The sequence below is a fragment of the Daphnia magna genome, linkage group LG1 (genome assembly GCF_020631705.1).
Source record: "Daphnia magna isolate NIES linkage group LG1, ASM2063170v1.1, whole genome shotgun sequence".
NCBI lineage: Eukaryota > Metazoa > Arthropoda > Branchiopoda > Diplostraca > Daphniidae > Daphnia > Daphnia magna.
The window spans coordinates 8924195-8941727 of NC_059182.1; the positions used below are offsets into that span (position 1 = coordinate 8924195).

The following is a 17533-nucleotide window of genomic DNA, read 5'->3' on the forward strand; positions in this document are numbered from 1 at the left end:
GCCAGTCGTAAACCTCATGGCTCCCGATGCAACCAATTTGAAACTGCTGGAAATGGATCGTCAACGTAGGGAGTATGTCAGTGACATCTGCGAGCGTTTCGTCACGGACTACCTACTCCAAATTGACAAATTCCACTGCAAGGGTGCACCCGGCCGCAAGATCCGGGTTGGAGAAGTTGTCATCATTCACGATGACAACACCAAGCGCCTTATGCGGACGGTAAGAGTAGTGAAGGAGTTAATCACTAGCAAGGACGGATTAATCCGCTCGGTTATGGTCAAGACGCCGAACGGAAACCTTATAAACCGCGCCATCCAATCGCTACACCCCTTGGAGCTACGTGAGGACCAGCCAGAAGACGTCGAGGTTCCACCTGCACCGGAGCCGGAACCAGAAAGGGCACCTCCATCCGTGTCCGCCGCGGATCCCGTCGAGCAAGAAGAGCCGTGGACCACGGGCTCTGGTGGGGAGTGTGTTAGGAATACGGTGTATTCCCAACAGCCGACGACGCGAGCTGGGTGAAGGACGAGACTCCCTCAACGTTTTTTTTTCCTTTGATTTGGGTGGCCCTCGCCAGGGGGCCACCATCTTGTAATTTTATTTGTGTAGCCCTGCCCCTCGGCCTACCGGCCGGCAAATGTAGAGGGCAAGGGGCAGTCAGTTACTGAATACACCTCACAGTCGACAGGTCTAACCAGTGTTCCCGTGTGTCAACTTTATATTTTCATCTTTACTAAGGTAAGTTCAGTCACGGGCTGAACTAATCTTACATATTGTTTTGTTTTTCCGACAAACAGTTGCCAGCCGGCAACTGAAAATTCTCGTTCCGACGCGCCTGATGATGCTGGAATAGCCAATAAACTTAGAGCAAGTCTTTGTAAAAACGGGAATCTATGTTTCTGCTCTGCTTTTGTCCAAAAGAAAATTGAGTCAATCTGAAGATGATCACTGTCACTCGTTGATGCGATTTCACAATGTTAGGAAAGTTTATGAAATCAATTTTCAAAAAATTGCTTAAAGAAGCAGAACTCCAGAACACGAGATAAGACTTCAGAGAACTCTAGCAGAAGACTAAATAACGTATTGTCTTATGCGGCCTTGCCAAGTTTTATGTAGTCGTCTGATCGAATGAAGATTTCTGGCAATTTCTAATTTTCCTTTTTGCTCAGTATTTATTTTGTAAATAACGTAAACAATTAACGGTAATTTTCATTTTGCATCGTTACGTTATTCGTTAGTTAACGGGACCAAAAAAGGCTTCGTTAACGGAGGTTTTCGTTAATCGTTAAAGTTAACGGCCCATCACTAACAAACAGGTTATTATTAAGTGACTTTGACAAATCACAAAAGGGATATTTTAAAAATAAAAATCTTACCTGGAGTTTCCAACATTGGTATTCTGAGATGGATCAAAATTCTCGTCGGTAAAAGAATCGTCTTCTGACATTTTAGATGAGATCAGTTTTTACTAGACTTAGACTAGAATGACAGAACTATTTAGTGGGAAAATAAAAAGGTATTTGTATTGATAATTGTTACTGTTTTGATTGCTAGATGTCTTCTGAATAGCACTAATGATCGGAAAAATGATCGCGATCGTGATTACGATCCCAATCATCTTCAATGATCGCGATCGCCGATCAAAAAATTGATCCGGATCGCGATCGCGATCACGGCAAGTCTGTCTGCCCTCCAGAAAGAGATATATACAGTACCGGTCCACTTATAGAACCGCCTAGCTGTGGAACCGGCTCGGTTATCGAACCGATTTTTCTTTGCCGTGTTTCAGCGCCACCGTTGGCCGTATTATGAACTAGACCTATTTTTCCATGGCGCGAATCAACGGGTTTTGCCTTTTAAAACATGCACAAAATATTATTGCAATGGGTTTTATCTTTTTAGGCAATGTTGTAAGTAGGTTCAATGACCCAACTAATTATAATAGGCGGCAAAGTAATTCATACCGGAAACAATAGAAAATAAATTAGTTACTGTGTTACTTTTCTCTGTGTCTGTTATGAAATGGGAAAGCTTTGACTGTGGATGGTCCCACAGCAGTGAAGATACACTTGTATCTCACCATTTATATCCATAGACTATCTTAAACATAGATTTAAAATGTTTTTCAGATAATCATCTCACTGATTCGAACACGGGACTCTAGATCCATAGCGAACATTATTACCACTGCGCTATATACCCTTACATTCAAAGAACGCCAAAGTTTGAGGGATGAAAGAATCGACGATAGGTGGCATTAAGATCGAGTGCTTGGCTATAGAACCATTCAGTTATAGAACCGCGCACAGGCCGGTTCTATAACTGGACCGGCACTGTATTTAATATGTATACAATTGACCGAAATGTTTGACCCTTTGTATTTTTTTTTACTGCTTACAATGAACGATGGCAAAAAAGAAATATTGTGAACATTTTAACGAAATTGCACTATCGTATATTAACATGCACACAGAAGTCGGGTGAGCTCAAATATTCAAACCAAAATCGTTTTGAAAGCTATGGCTCAAAAGATTCACTTAAAAGCTCAATCGTCAGGGACAAAATAGCAGCGGTGCAACACTAGTTCCTGGTATACCAAAGGATGGTACGAACGGAAAAGAGGGCCATTTTCAGCTGTAAAACTAAATACCTGGACAATTGGCGTGTCGCGGACCATGTCAGCGACGAAGGAAAATCGTCTTAGACATTACTGAGCCTTCCCATAAAAAAATTAATGTTGGTCATCCGCTGGTCACGACAAGCCGGATATTTTATATTAGCCCATATTTTACTTTTGCCTATGTTATGGCAATTGCACAAGAAAATCTGGTGGTTCAATCAACCTGGGTAGAAGATTCTTCTGATTTTTTTAAACAGCTAATTTACAGAACTTGAGGATAGGTCATACGAACTTGTAAGATAAAATTGCCATACAATGCTTTTTTTAGTGTTAGAATTGGAAGCAGTATTTGAGATTTTATTTACGTCCGTTTTATGTAGAACAGATTCTGCCACACCAATGCCCTGTTATTATGGGTCAATTTTTTCTCGATTTCCGCTCGTGTGGTACTTTGCCTTCCAGCACAGATATTGAGAGAGCTCTAGAAAGTTAGTATGCCATCCCTAAGTATGCCTGGCGATTGCCCCAACTTAAAAATAAACACTGCGTCTGAATGAATTGCAAAACTCCCAAAATGAAAGTGAACGTTTAAATTTACTACTGTACTATAAACTCAAGTATTACAGTAAGGTATACGAATAAGACGATGCTGAAAGTCAGCTTGCGGATCTTCATAGTATCGCACTCCAGACCTATACTGGAATTTCTTTGGCAAAAAAGACGACCTACGCTGTACAGTAACATCTCGTCAAGCTGCTCCCGGAAACGAGCAGTTTGCGTTAAATGTTTTTCATGACAGAAAACATATAACTATTTGCAGGATATCTTTCATATTATCAGGTTAGCGGTACCTAGATGCCTAAAAGCTGAAACAGAGTGTGCTATTGTGCACAGAACAACAACTGCTGTACAAGAAAGGAGGAGCATTTCCATTTCCGAGCAAACCCACGACAAACATCACAGCAAATATTGTTGCTTGAAAACACTTGAGTATACACTTATGCGACGATTTCAAGATCTTAATAGCAACGGTGGTTGCTACCTTATCATTAGCAACCACTGCAATCCTCGACCAAAGCCAAAGACGAGCGGAAAGGACTTCAAACTGATTTTGTTTTAACGTTTAGCGGATTAGTTCAGAGGGGAAAACAGATTGCAATCGATTTTTAAATTATATAGTACGCATTTCTATCAAACATGCTTCTCAGGTAAAACATATTACTTTGAATATTTTGAACCAGAATTTCGTAGTAGTTAGAAAACTTTCATGTTTTACAGCCAATTATTAGTTTTATGACTAAGGAGACATCCAAGTTGATTCGATTCGGTCGTCATAACTCTAGAGCCTTGTCTCACGAGTTGGTCGAACTGGCAGTCCTTGCGCCTGAGTCTTTTTTTCCGACGCTTGGAGGATACTAGCCTTTTTATAGTAGGTTGGTCCATAATCTTTGTCATCGATGTCGGCATAGACTAGATCGGACAGGATCGGCTTGAAGGGCTGCATAATATTAGAAGAAATTCAGATGTCAACATAATTTCGTTTCGTTTCTTTACATCTAGCCAAGGATTGACTCTTTCATATAAAACAATTTCAAATCATTGCATAGTCTGGGTGGAATCAAGAAATGAATGAAGGCAGTTGCAGCACGGTACCTCACATCTTGTTTAAACCTGGACTTCTTGGCCTCCATTCATAAACTGCAGTACTGCGTATTCCGTTGGAGATATTTCATTCTGGTGGGGTTTCAATTCGGCAGTACAAGAAATAGACAAGTCGGCGTAAACAGTGCTACCGGCTTGCTTGTAGGATGCGTGGTTAGTGTTAGCGGGAAAACGGGACGATGGAGCATGATGTGACTGAGCTTGCTGTTTAGGAGGATCGTATGCCGAGGTATGAACGGGAGCCAGCGACCGAGGTGTCCAGGCTCGTTGTTGCAGCTGTGGATCATTCATGCTTGTGCTCTTGGTTGAGCTCATCAACGGGTTCATCTATGACGTCACATTATTATCAAACACACAATACAAAAAAACAAGTTTTAAAAACTTGGCATGCAATTTTCGGGTTTCAAATTTCAATAAACCTTGAGAAGCATAGCACAGTGGAAAAGGGTGAAGGAAAAAAAACTATACTACTGCAAGCTGCCATGCAACAATCCCGTTGGGAGCGGCAGAAATGTTTCAAAGACTGCTGACATATCGAACCACTCACTTTTAAAAAGACTACTGCATCGGCAAAATAAATGACACCTGGCTCCAGCTGAATCCGCACACGATGCATGTATAAGACCGTTGACAAGTGTCAGACGAAAGATGTATCATTTAACATGCCCATAACCAGAAGAGCAACAACCAAAAAGAACAAGAAATAAATTATTTTACCTGCATGAACTGATCTGAATTATCATGGTGCTCTTGATTTTGTATCTGCACATTCTTCAACGGAATGGGAATGTTCTGGTATGGGTGACGTTTAAGCGTGTGAAAGCGGGGGGCAGGCACGGGAATGGATAGTTGCTGATCATGCTCCGGTTGCCAATTTTGTTCGTGGGTCGCGACCATTTCGAGTGGTTGGGAAACAGTTCCCACAGGCTTGGGTGTTTGGCATGCAAAATCAGCCGAGTCATATCCAACAGACGTAGGGGGCGGACCGGCACGCGGCACCCGGAGAGAACGAAAACGGGAGCTAACATCAGCTACTTTAGGTTTCCGAAGCGAGTTTAGATGACAGTTACGACTACGTCCCAGCTGATCAGGGACAGTAGCCGCCGTTTGGTTGTCTTTGGTGTTTATGGCTTCGGACATGGTTCGATTAGTGCTCCGTGCCGATCCATAACCGGAAGAAGGAGTATGACTCATTTGACTGGAAGGGCGGCTGACAAAGTCCTGGATGCGTTGTCATATTGACACAAACAATAACACAAACAGAAAAAGAGACAATCCAATAAATTCAGGCAGTCATGCAAAACGATTAACAACACCGTGCATCCAACATTGTCAGTGCCAATGCATCCATGTTCAATGGGAAAACAAAGACAAACAAATGTTTGAAGTTTGTCACGACGAACTTCAACTTACAGTTTGACATTAGTAGTCTCCTTTCAAGTACTTAACACAATAGACATGCAAGTTCTGGATAGGAAGATAATTACACAAATCTAATTCACGCATCTACCTTATTTGGGGCGGTTTGAAGCCCGTGGAAGGGGAGGTTCTCGTAGAAAGCTTTACTATTTTCTGAGAGATTGTCATTGCCGTTTTTGGTAGAGGGTCCCGTTGCTGAAACAGCTGAAAACAGAAATCCGTTTAATATAATCACAGATAATAGCAATCGAAATAAGACGCTAGTTCTTTTGATCTATATGACATTTAAATTGAAATCGTTTGGTAAATAAAGAGACCCGAGGCGATTTTCTGTATGAAGTGCATGAATATCAGGATGCAAATAAATCGTGCATACAGTATGCAGTAGGTCACCACAATTACACAGAAATAAAGAGTAGCATCCGGAGACGAATACGAAACCTATCGGGTTGTCATGCTTTTGTACGGACTGCTATGAAACATACCTGTAATGGACGAAGATAGTGAATTGGCTTCCGGCTTTTTCCTCTTTCTAGTAGAGGTCCCGCTCTCTGACTTGGAGACTGCATGGCGAGCGAACCGAGATAGCAGGTGCGAACCCAAAGCAAAAGGCAAAACATGTGCGTCGCAACAAATACAGGGACGAAACAAAAACGGATGCCAGGATTAGGAATAGGCCAGACCAAACAGTAAGGGCATAGGGTAAAAATGCAGTGTCAATGCAATGTCAATCATTTTTTGTTTTTCTTTAATTACGAGATGTAACCAGTTGGGACGTCGGCATAAGCGAAGGAGGTAACCTACCTGCTGAATTCTCCCGACATGCTTCAGTGTTACTCAGATGATGAGATGTGACGGGGATTAGAGTTTTAGGACGACAAGGTCCTTTGATACAGATGACAGAACGAGTACTCTCACTGCCGGAATCCGTTGCCTGGGACTCGCCTACTGAATCGCGGTTTCCACCCAAATGTGTTTTTGATCCCGCAGCGTCTCGTAATATGGAATGTTGGACTCTACCACTTGGCGATCAACTGCTTTGTCCGCTTCAAATTGGTCTGCTTGCGAACCAGAGGAATCGGAACGCGGTCGTTTCGAATTGGAATTTGGCGCTTCGTCTTGTGTTTGGTCAACAGGCGAAAGAAGGACAGAGCCGGAAGCGGCCAATGTAAGGCTGTTTGTATCATTGACGTGCACCTGGACACCGGGTCGTAGTGGCCATTTATGTTGATGAACTTGTTGGATTGTTGTTCCTGATTGTAGAGTCATAAGGGATCCTCCCTCCGGACTGGTTGATTTCGTTGATCCATTTCGTTTTATATTATTTTATTTTATTTCATCATTTCATTAAGTTTTTGTTTTGTTTTTGGTGTTGTTTAGGTGCAGGTTTCATGCAGGTTCATAAGATGAGCATCAGCGAGGAAAGGTGGTGAATCCATGCGAAAATATACGAGAAAAAAAGAAACAAATGGCAGAAATGAACAAAAGACTATAACTTCGTGCATTTAGGATAATGAGGTGATAACAATTAAGAATGGCAAAGGATTGTTGGCTCTAGATGTCTGAAGAAGTAAAATTCATGAAAACGTAAAAGGGTCATCAACATCAGAGTGGCATCCTTGATCTTGGAACAAGGTGGCGAAGCGCGTAGTGGCATAATTTAAAGGCAAAAGAAAAAAAAACTGTTTTTTTGTTGTTGTTTTTTTTTCTGTTTTGTTTTTGTTTTTGTTTTTTTTTTTGCTTTTTTTTTAGTTTGTGCAAACGATAAACTTGGAAAAATAATACATATTTTTTTTTTAGGTCAGGCTCACTCGTTTTACGCGCCGCAAATTGAATTTGAAATCGGTTTGCAGCGACGGGTTGGCAACTGATTTGAATCTGATAAACCTATGTCAAGAATCATTTTGAATCTAAGCCTCAACCTGTGTGAATCCTAAATCAAATTAAGAATCTTAGTCCAGAATCTAATGTGAATCTAAGCCAAAATTGAGAATCCCGTACACTTTTCCTGAAAGTTGCCAACCCCTCGGATTGCAGGGCAAATATCAAGTCAAGACGAATTTACGTTGTTCAGCTAAGAAATCATTTGTATCATAAACGTAAACATAGTTGGAAAGGGAAAATAAAGATGGCGCTACTTGTGACGAATGGAATTCAAACAATCGTATCTATTGCTCTTTTCTTCAACATAATCTTTTAAAAGTGTTCTAGAATTTTTCAAACATTATCATTACTATCATACTATGAATAAATGCCAAGAAACGAGAAACAAGCTCCTGCGCGAATAGGAAATTCATGTGAAAAAAGAAGATAATTTTAACGCGATTTATAAATATAAACAAGATTAGTAAACGGTTATCTTGATGTGCGGTAGGGACACACTTTCAAGTTAAAGGTGCCAAATCCGAAAATGCAATAATGATCCTCCATCGGTGAACCAATTCAATCGTGAGAGGCACATAACTACAAACGAAGAACCTATTCTTAGCCGAGCAGGGGCTATTTGCCTGCTAGGAGCGGATGAACTGAATCACTTTATGAATAGGAAAAAATAAAAGAAAAAAATAAATAAATGAATAAAAAGAAAAGAAAAGAAAAGAAAAGTAATAGGCGGCATTTGTTTCGCTTCGCTTGTTTCTAAAACTTCAACGTTTTCGAATTTTTCTTTGTAGTATTAAAATATTTCATTGAAAAAGTTGCTGTTGATACGCAGATTGCTCACGGTCCCGGTTTGGCGTACACATTGATTACAAAACGGGCAGAGTGACTGGAAATACAAAGAGACAGGGTGCCAATACATTAATATTATCAAAATACGTATTTTACAAATAGAACTGAGTTATATCCTCAATCTTATTTGGCTTAATAGACCATCGTTCGTGACTAAAGTGTTCACTAACTGAGCTGCGTTTGCATCTATCACGCAAATCAGTACTCGACCTTAAGTTTCAGAAAAGGAAATGAAAACAACGGAAAACGAAAAGAGGTCATGAAAGACAGTGCGTCGCAACCATTCACCATTAGCAAAAGAATATTTTACTGTCGGAACACTAATTGCTGTGTACCTTTTCTTGCAATCAATTTTAGAAATTCTTCAAAACTTTTGTCTGATATTTGATTGCTTTTTAATGTTTAAAAATACTATAAGATCCCGCGAAATGAAAAAGAAAAAATCATTTTATGTCCTCGAAAGTGGGTGATAGATTGCACTGGAATGAAAGCGATAAATAGGAAAAGCGAATAGCCTCGTCATGGTCGTACGTAGACAGGGTATGAAAAAAATGCGTAAAGGAAAAAAGTGGTAACTTACTTTTCACGTTGTTCCATGGTAGCGGCAGGGTTATCTGAACAATGATAAGTGTGCGACGTTCGTGAAATGTTGGGCATTTTGGTATTGTTTGTTTAATAATGGGGAAAAATGCAACAACAAAAAAAAAAAAAACGAAACAAGAAAATACAAACTGTTAGTGACAAATCGACGCAAGCAAACGAATCGACAAAAAGCTGGAAATGCATTCCGTACGTAAATCAAAACATAAATACCAAAACGCATTGATCTATTACATGGCAAACACTGGTTTATAGTTTCGTATTCTGTCTTTACGATTACGTCCAGATTACGTCATTCGAAATGACTGACATTGAAAAGTGCCCCACCATCTTTGCAATACCACATTGTCTTTTAAGATACCAATTACTTACCATGATCGATATTCGAACTAGTCATGAAACGCCAAAATAAAACAAGTTAAAAGAAGGACTTACATTTATCATCAGTTCGCTGCCTTCGGCAAATGACGAGTAACACAATACAGACGACGAGGATGACGACTATGGCGGCAGCTATAATGGCGATTATAATGATGTTCTCGTCACCCAGCTTCGCCAACAACCCACCTGAATTAAAAAAAAAAAAGAGATACTACATGACTAACGGAAACGTACTGTAAATCTTTATCGAGCATGGTGCGTTAAATCCGTTTTTCTACACAAGGTTTCCGCCGGCCAACACGCAATGGTGTTTTCTAATGGTCTGGCAGGTCATGCCGTTCATCGTTAAGAAAAAATATTCTTGTACATCACTTTCCTATCATGGAACTTCCCGTGTTCCTCTTATTTGTTGAAACGCAGGTATACTTGAACAAACATGAAAAAAAAAATGCAATAAAACAATCTATACCTTCAACGCTAATCTCGCAGGGCGTCCCGAATCCGACCGAGTTGTTGGCATGGCAATAGTAAATTCCGCTGGTGGGAGCCGGTCCGTCGATTGTCAGAACACTTTGCAAACCCATGTGCACAATGTCAGTAGTCAACGTGGCATTGTTCAGCATCCACATGAAGTCGACCAGCTTAGGATTGGCGTGGACTTCGCAAATTAACCGCGTTTTCCCTTCCATCTCACGCAGAGTGATGGAACACTCGGGTTTAACTGTACGTGAGTGACACAATGTACCCAAAAGTTAACTCGATACTTATTGGAAAGCTGATATTTGACCAATTATTTTACATAAACTAAAATAATGTCACGAATTTGGATATCCGAAACCAAATGCACGCAAAACTTACAAACGACATTGATGAAGGCCTTAGCGCTGGTATTGCCGTGCTGATTATGAGCTATGCAAGAGTATTCGCCCGTCTTGTCACGGCTAAGTCCGTAGTCGAGTGTAAGACGTGGTCCGTTGCCTATGATCTGATGGTTGTGTTGCCAGTAGTAATTGGCTAACGGATAGGAAGAAGCTGAACACTCCAACTGGCCCACGATCGAACCTTCCTCCACTTCGATTGTAGGGTTATCAATAATCGCAGTGGTGGGTGCATCTGTCATAACAAATGAATAACTCAACCTGCTAAACATTGTGAAATTGCAATGGTTTTGCTTACATTCAACCGTGAAGAAGGTCGTGCTCGAGACACCATCACCGACCACGTTGTCTGTCGTAATGCAAGTATAATTCGCCGTGTCGGCAATCGGATCTAACTTTGCCTGGCTCCACATACGCATGTTGAAAGACAAACTTGATTTGACCGATTGGTGTTGATTAAACTAGCAACAGAAACAAGAAAAGGAATATGTGTTAATCATTGAGGACCTGCTGAAAAGGAAACAGGTCAATGCACAGATAGAAGACCATTTGTAGAAATAGTTGTTTATATGTGTGCTTTTGTTTTGTTTTTTTTCGTCCAGACTATGCGGAACATTTTGTAGTTCTGTAAGTGAGTCGTTTCAATAAATAAGAAAAAAACTAATACAAAAAACAAATCGCATGACGAACAGAATCATGCCAGCTAGTTACCATAAATATTTAACCCGTTATTATATTCAATTATTGAAAATTATATTATTCTTATTTCTATACTATAACGTTCTCTTTGAAGATAACCACACAGGAATTAGCATAACTACTTATTATACCTTTCATGTCTAACATTATACAGCGGATACATATACAGTATACATATATCATTTCTTTCTTTCTTTTTTCTTTTTACCTTGATGTTTTCTGGCACAAAACTATCAACAACCGTATACATGGGTGATTCTCTGATGGGTATTCCGTTGCGGAACCAATCGATCTGACAGAGCGGATAACACTCAGCACGACATGATAATTTGGTGGCGTCGGCGGCGTCAGAGAGAGCACCGGAAGTCAGCGGCAGTCGTTCAATGAAAGTAGGTTCAGCTGAGATACAAAGAATAAAACAAGGTTCACGAAGTAAAAATGTGAAACTACTAGATGCAACACTCACCGAAGACCTCAATTTCAATGGTAGCCGTTTCGCCTTCACCGGCCTCATTGACTGGCGTACACGAGTAGTTAGCTTGATAGTTAAGCGTCACTTGGCTGACATTCCATTGAGCATCACTAATCTCTGGAATGACGTGGCCATTGCGTGTCCATCTGTATTGTGTAACAGCAGGCTGGCCGACATCCGAAACCCCACAAGTCAAAGTCAGAGGACCATCTTTCACTACCACGTCCGGCTCGTAGGTCAGTGTGGTATTGCCCGGTGGATCTATAAAAAAATAAAATAAAAGATTTTCAAAAGGGTTTAATTCTGCAACACGGTTGGTTTTTTTTTTCCACCGTCAAAATTTGTAAGCCGTCAATCAAAATGGTGGTTGTAATTTGTTCTATTTTCCTTACAGTAAATGACAAGAGTTTCGACTTCGGAAGGTGGTCCCCATCCGGCGGCGTTCATGCCTTCGCAAGAGTAATTCCCTTGGAATGAGCGACCAACGTATTCGAGAAGTAATTTGCTGGGGTCTACGTCACACAAATCTTCGTCGTACATCGAAAATGAGGTAATGGTTTCATTGAGCGGACAATCAGGCAACTCTTTGAGGAGCTCGCCATCTAAATACCAGCGGACTCCCAAGAGCACGGGTGGGTAACCGCTGCTCACCTGGTTAACGACATTTAATTAGTCATTATTCCAATATTCCCATTACGTATTTGACGACATATTAGACGGTAAAAGCGAAAAATCCATTCATACAGTATTGCGTTTAATAGTAAAGAATTGCAAGCTCTAAACGAACAAATTACCTGGCAATTGAGGGTGATATTGGGACGTTCCAGTTCGTTGACTGGCAGCTCGGGTTCCATGACCAAACGCACTTCCGCTGGATCTAAAACGAATTTCAAGTTGCGTGTTAAGAAGTTTTGTTCAAAAGTCTACCGGAAAATAAGAGTTTTTTTGTAGATGGTTTTAGCTAAAAGACAAGACGCAAATAAAAAAAAAACGTCTGTTTAAGGTCAATAGCTAATGGCTTGAGTGAGATAGTGCCAAATTCTGACAATGATCGATCAAGTTTCCAAATAAAAATATCAGTAGATTACCTACGCAAATGGAATAAAACTGATTCTGCAATACATGGAGAGACAGGTATAAATCAATCGTATAACAGCCAAAGAGAATAGCAAATGGGAGCTTTTAGGACACACAGAATACGCGTGAGTTGCAGTAGACTATAGATGTATGTAACTTGATGTACGTACATTGAACGGAAATGAAGGCAACATTTTCGGAGTGGCCAGTGCCAACGGCATTGGTAAGGCGACAGGAATAAGCCCCAGCGTCATCTCTTGTTGCCTTTTTGAGGAGAAGAGCCGGTTGGTCGATGGTGGCACCTTCGTATTTGTGGGGACCGTTGATAATGATCTCGACATCATCTTTAAACCACTGGACAGACGTCAAGGTGACCGGATTGGCGTCGTAAGTGCAAAAAATGAGCACGTCCATCGTTTCGTTGACGGTGACGTTTTCCGGAGAAACGGCTACCGTAGGGGCATCTAAAAACGTATTTTACATCGCGCGGGGATGCGAGAAGAAACAAATCAAACATTGACGTGTGTTCACATTGCAAAAAAAGAAATCAAAGTGTATTTACATTCAACTCTGAGGAGCTGTGACGCTTGGACTGGTTTATGCTGTAAATCGTCAGTGACCGTGTTACCGGCACGACACGTGATATAACGTCGATGGTCGTGTCGATTAAGCGTGAAAATGAGTCGGCTCCGCGTGCTGAAAGTGCCGTCCGACTGTAATTGAATAATTGGTTGGAATTAAAGCACTTTTCTGATCAAAAGCGTTATACGTGCTGTCCTGGAACACAAGCCATTTTTTAAAGCAGGCGGCAAGCACAAATTGGACACTAGTTTTTACTAGGAAGCAGTCATCAGAAAACGTTGACGCTTTAGGAAAATGTAACAGAGTTCAGTATCACCTGACACGCTAGTGACGGAAGTGCTAATCACAAGAGTATTTGGTTAGAAAAAACAAATAACTGTCGTTAACATGCTATCATCACTCTTTGTTCACTTTGTTTTCCCTCTAAAAGGACATTCATTATAACATACTTGCTCTTCGACTTCCGCTTCGTCTTCCGGCTGACGGTGATCGCCCAGACGAGATCAACCACACCAAAGATAGGAATTAAAATAAAGAAATCAAAAGAGGGAAGCGTCAACAATAGAAACGATGGATGAGTGCCTCGCTGTCATCTCTGGCACGTTTGGCAGTCCCCATACTTAATGAAGCAGAATCTATTACACATTCCATCTTTCGTGACACATTTCACGAGCATATTTGCTACCACTTCGACTCACGGCTCTGGCCATTCCCTCCTACGAAATTTCCCTTTTTCCCTGAAATATCTTTCTCCACCTTTTCAGAGCAAACTATTTTCAAAGATTTGACTCGTTTTTAGGCAATCAAAATATGGCGTAAATTATTAGAGTGAATTGCGAAGGATGTTGGCACTGACCTGTAGTTGCGTTGTCTCAACGGCGCTCTTCTGCAGTGGCGATGAATCGTTGTACCAGGTGATGGCAGCAGCTGGCCGTGCGCCATCGGCCACGCAATAAACGACAACGGCAGTTCCTTCCGTCACTGCCGTATCCAGTCCGGTGAGTGTCACGTTGGTGGGTTTCACTGAATCACAAATCCAATTATAAAAGTGCCGTCATGTTCCTTCCAATTTGTTTACTCTTATTTCGAGATTACGATTCCTCGTCACCAATGCTACTATCATCCGGAAATCTCCCACTGTCAGAGTGTCACGCAAAACAAACAACAACAAAAAATGCAAAGGCAACTTACCATGTACATCGATGCGCAAATTGGCCACCAACGGTGAACTTAGGGCTGGACTACGGACACGACACTGCCACTGTGCATCCAGGTCTTGACGCGATAGGGCTATCTGAAGCCGATTGATACCAGTCACTGCGCCATTGTCTTCCTGCGTGGCCACCACTTCATCTGCTACACACACACACACAAAAAGATTGTTAAACGCCTACTGTTGTGTCAACACCAATAGATTTCATATGGGGTCCATTTAAATGGCTTTGAAGATAAAACGAGGAATGCGTGAAGAGCAAAACATTGAAAGAACGACTAGAAAGACTTTACCTTCCATGATGTGTGATCCGTTCCACCATTCTATGCGAGGTACGGGTCTGCCGCCTCCAGATCGGCATAATAAGGTGACGATTGTACCTTCGTTGAACGGGCCGATGCGTGATACATTTCTAATTGCTGCTGACGTTTTCCCGTCCTCCAGCAAAATCTCGACGTAATCAGGGGCCGCTATGACAAACATGAATTTTTACAACAGAATGTTCCAGCCAAAGATAGGGCCCATATCACTATTAAAATCAAAAAATTTTAAATGCTTCCAACGATACTCGAAGCCATCAGCATCTGTTCGGCTATCATTTGAATCATCCCAAATCTAAATTCTACATTTCCGGTTTTCTCTGCATGCATCCTGATGTACAGGAGTCAAACAGAATGTAGAAAAATCAGACAGCATCCCAGTGCCTAGAAAACGGACGACCGCAAATAACACTTAAGTTCTCCAGGGATCAATTTGTTCTGTATGTTCCGAATATTTAGTACAAAAAGAAATGCTGGCACCGGTGACAAACAAAGTTTTGCATTCGACTCTTTTGGGGAAGCGACTTCTCCTCAAAGTTGTCTGACCGTTTTACGTCTATTCACCATTTGGCGACTTCCCCCAGCCGGCCAAAGAATGACATACTATCGACCATCAATGCAATTCACCTTTCAATCATAGTTGCTTTCCAGCATTTGCCTAAACGGACTTATCTCAACAGTCGAGAGATTGCGCTTGACGCGCCGTGCCTGTTTTCCAATCATTTTTAAAATATAGATCTCTCGTGAGGACGTTCGTAGAATCGATTGCTTCATCGCTATTTTAAATTCTGCGTCTTCTTCTTAAGGTTGTGATGCGCGGCTGAACTCATATGAAAACGGCTGACTGCTAGGCAGAACTGTAACTTGCTCCCTCTAAACCCGATGAGAAATATAACTAGCCTTAGGACACATTAAGCGAGGCGATATGACGAGCCTGCGTTTTCGATCGATTATTGATGAATTGTTGGAGGACTACGGCTTTTCATAGGTACTCTGACATTTCTCTATCATTCTTTTTCTTATAAGACGATCGATGATACTGGTGCTGACTAATGCAGCTGCTTCGCTAGAAGAGCGATGCTAGAAGCACGACGAACCATATAGAATACACACAAAAAAATATGAAACGTGAAAACTCCTAAAGGAGATAAGTGGAAACATACAGAATATAATCGATAGATGGCGACGTCGGTATGATGTTGAAACAAATGACCAAAATCGAATTTTAAAAATTCCGATTGGGTTGCTTTGAACACGGCAAGAGATGTAACAACACAGGTTCGTACAAGACTATAGAATACGTACCGAGAACGGTGAGGTTAACATATTGAACGACAGGACAGCCTTCGTTGATCTCCAAATAGGTGATCTCGCATCGATAAAGACCTTCGTCGGACAACTGCAAGCTGCTGATCTTCAACCCGGCTTGGGTTTCATTCGACGACAGGACGAACCGAGCTCTTCAGACGCGTTAGAGAACAAGCCAGCAAAGATCATTAAAAAAAAAAAAAAGAGCAGAAACAAAAAACCAACATCAATAATCATCAGGTGACAGGCAAGTACGGAGAACGACAACGTTGTTTCTGAACATAATGTATCAATTTTATAAATATGTATGTCGAAGAAATATAAACACGTCTGTGACGATATCCAAAACCAAAACATTGATCACAAACACCGATCCGTCTCACAACAGGTGGTGGTGATTCCATGCAGCGACTCACCCTCTAACAACTAGCAGGTTGGAGACGGCTGACAAAAAAATAACTGATGAATTACGCTCCCAACCAATGTGACTTCTTTCCATTGTTGTAGCGCTCTGTGTACGATGCATGTCTATAGTTACTTACTGCAACAAAATCAAAACTCTAAAAATTCTTTCGAGTGTTCGTTCGTCTCGTTTTATTCCTTTTGAGGTCGTTCATGTTTGATAAACTAAACCACCGCTGAAGGGTCAAGAGCGCATATACTCTACAGACAGTACTGATGCACGCATACATGTTGAACGCAATGCGCTCCACCGGTTAAACCATATGAGAAGAATGGACATACCTGTTGGTCAATGATCCTTCCGACCGTTCTAGATTAGCCAGTTCACTGTAGACAAAGACTCGTTGCGATTCGCGGTACCATTTGACGCTGTGGAAATCTCCGCAGGTGGCCACGTCCACACTGCACGGTACCGAGACTTCCTGGCCGGCAAGACCTGATAGATCTTCTAATACAGTCGGTACGTTGCCTGCCAATGCCAGCTCAGCACCTGTTTAACATATGAACATTTAAAAGAGGAAACAAGATTAAGTTGAGGTAAATCCAATTTGTGTTTGCTAAGAAAAAATTGCAAAGCTATACTGTAATTGCGCTTTGAATTCTTTTATCCCGTTGTGGACAAAAAGTCGTGCCATTTGGCGCCATGTTAAACGTTTTTTGTTTTGTTTTTCGTATTTGTACTGTGTGAAATTCATAAACATTCTGACGTTTTTCACCAAAGGGAGAGAAGAGGTAGACCTGGAATAGAGTAGGTGTTGGGAAAATCCGGGGGACATGGTATTTGTTAATTGTCTGTCTGCAATGCGAGGCAGTTTTTATAGTTTGCGTGGGTATTCGGTCATTGTCACTTGAATTGTTTTCCATTTGCTTTTTAAACTCTGCTTATTCATTATGACACTCGGAGCTTTTTCGCATCAACGATATTGCTGTTACAATTTCCAGGGAAGAACAACAGCAAATTCCAAGTCGATGGGAAAAAGTGGGATGTTGTTACATCTTGGGTAATAATATCTTGCTAATTTCTTTATTTCTTGGCGTAAAAGCACAGGGCACTGCGAACGTTTTCGGCATAATCATCAATTGAATGAAGACTGGCTTCCGCGAAACCT

At 41.3% G+C, this 17533-nt stretch overlaps 1 protein-coding gene across 1 annotated transcript in view; it reads right to left on the reverse strand.

The window, feature by feature from the left end:
* Window positions 1-3982: 3982 nt before the first annotated feature.
* Window positions 3983-17533, reverse strand: part of LOC116930876 (hemicentin-1) — a 36080-nt gene continuing 22529 nt past the window's right edge. Inside the window, 24 exon segments of the mRNA XM_032938307.2 lie at window positions 3983-4119; window positions 4275-4610; window positions 5001-5504; window positions 5794-5906; window positions 6188-6265; window positions 6507-6683; window positions 6686-6990; window positions 9013-9046; window positions 9468-9599; window positions 9883-10134; window positions 10272-10526; window positions 10590-10752; window positions 11199-11389; window positions 11457-11723; window positions 11855-12113; window positions 12257-12339; window positions 12710-13003; window positions 13102-13252; window positions 13571-13600; window positions 13978-14144; window positions 14313-14477; window positions 14628-14804; window positions 15960-16114; window positions 16707-16914. Of these exon segments, the coding sequence (XP_032794198.2) occupies window positions 4287-4610; window positions 5001-5504; window positions 5794-5906; window positions 6188-6265; window positions 6507-6683; window positions 6686-6990; window positions 9013-9046; window positions 9468-9599; window positions 9883-10134; window positions 10272-10526; window positions 10590-10752; window positions 11199-11389; window positions 11457-11723; window positions 11855-12113; window positions 12257-12339; window positions 12710-13003; window positions 13102-13252; window positions 13571-13600; window positions 13978-14144; window positions 14313-14477; window positions 14628-14804; window positions 15960-16114; window positions 16707-16914 (4484 nt within the window). The 3' untranslated portion in view covers window positions 3983-4119; window positions 4275-4286.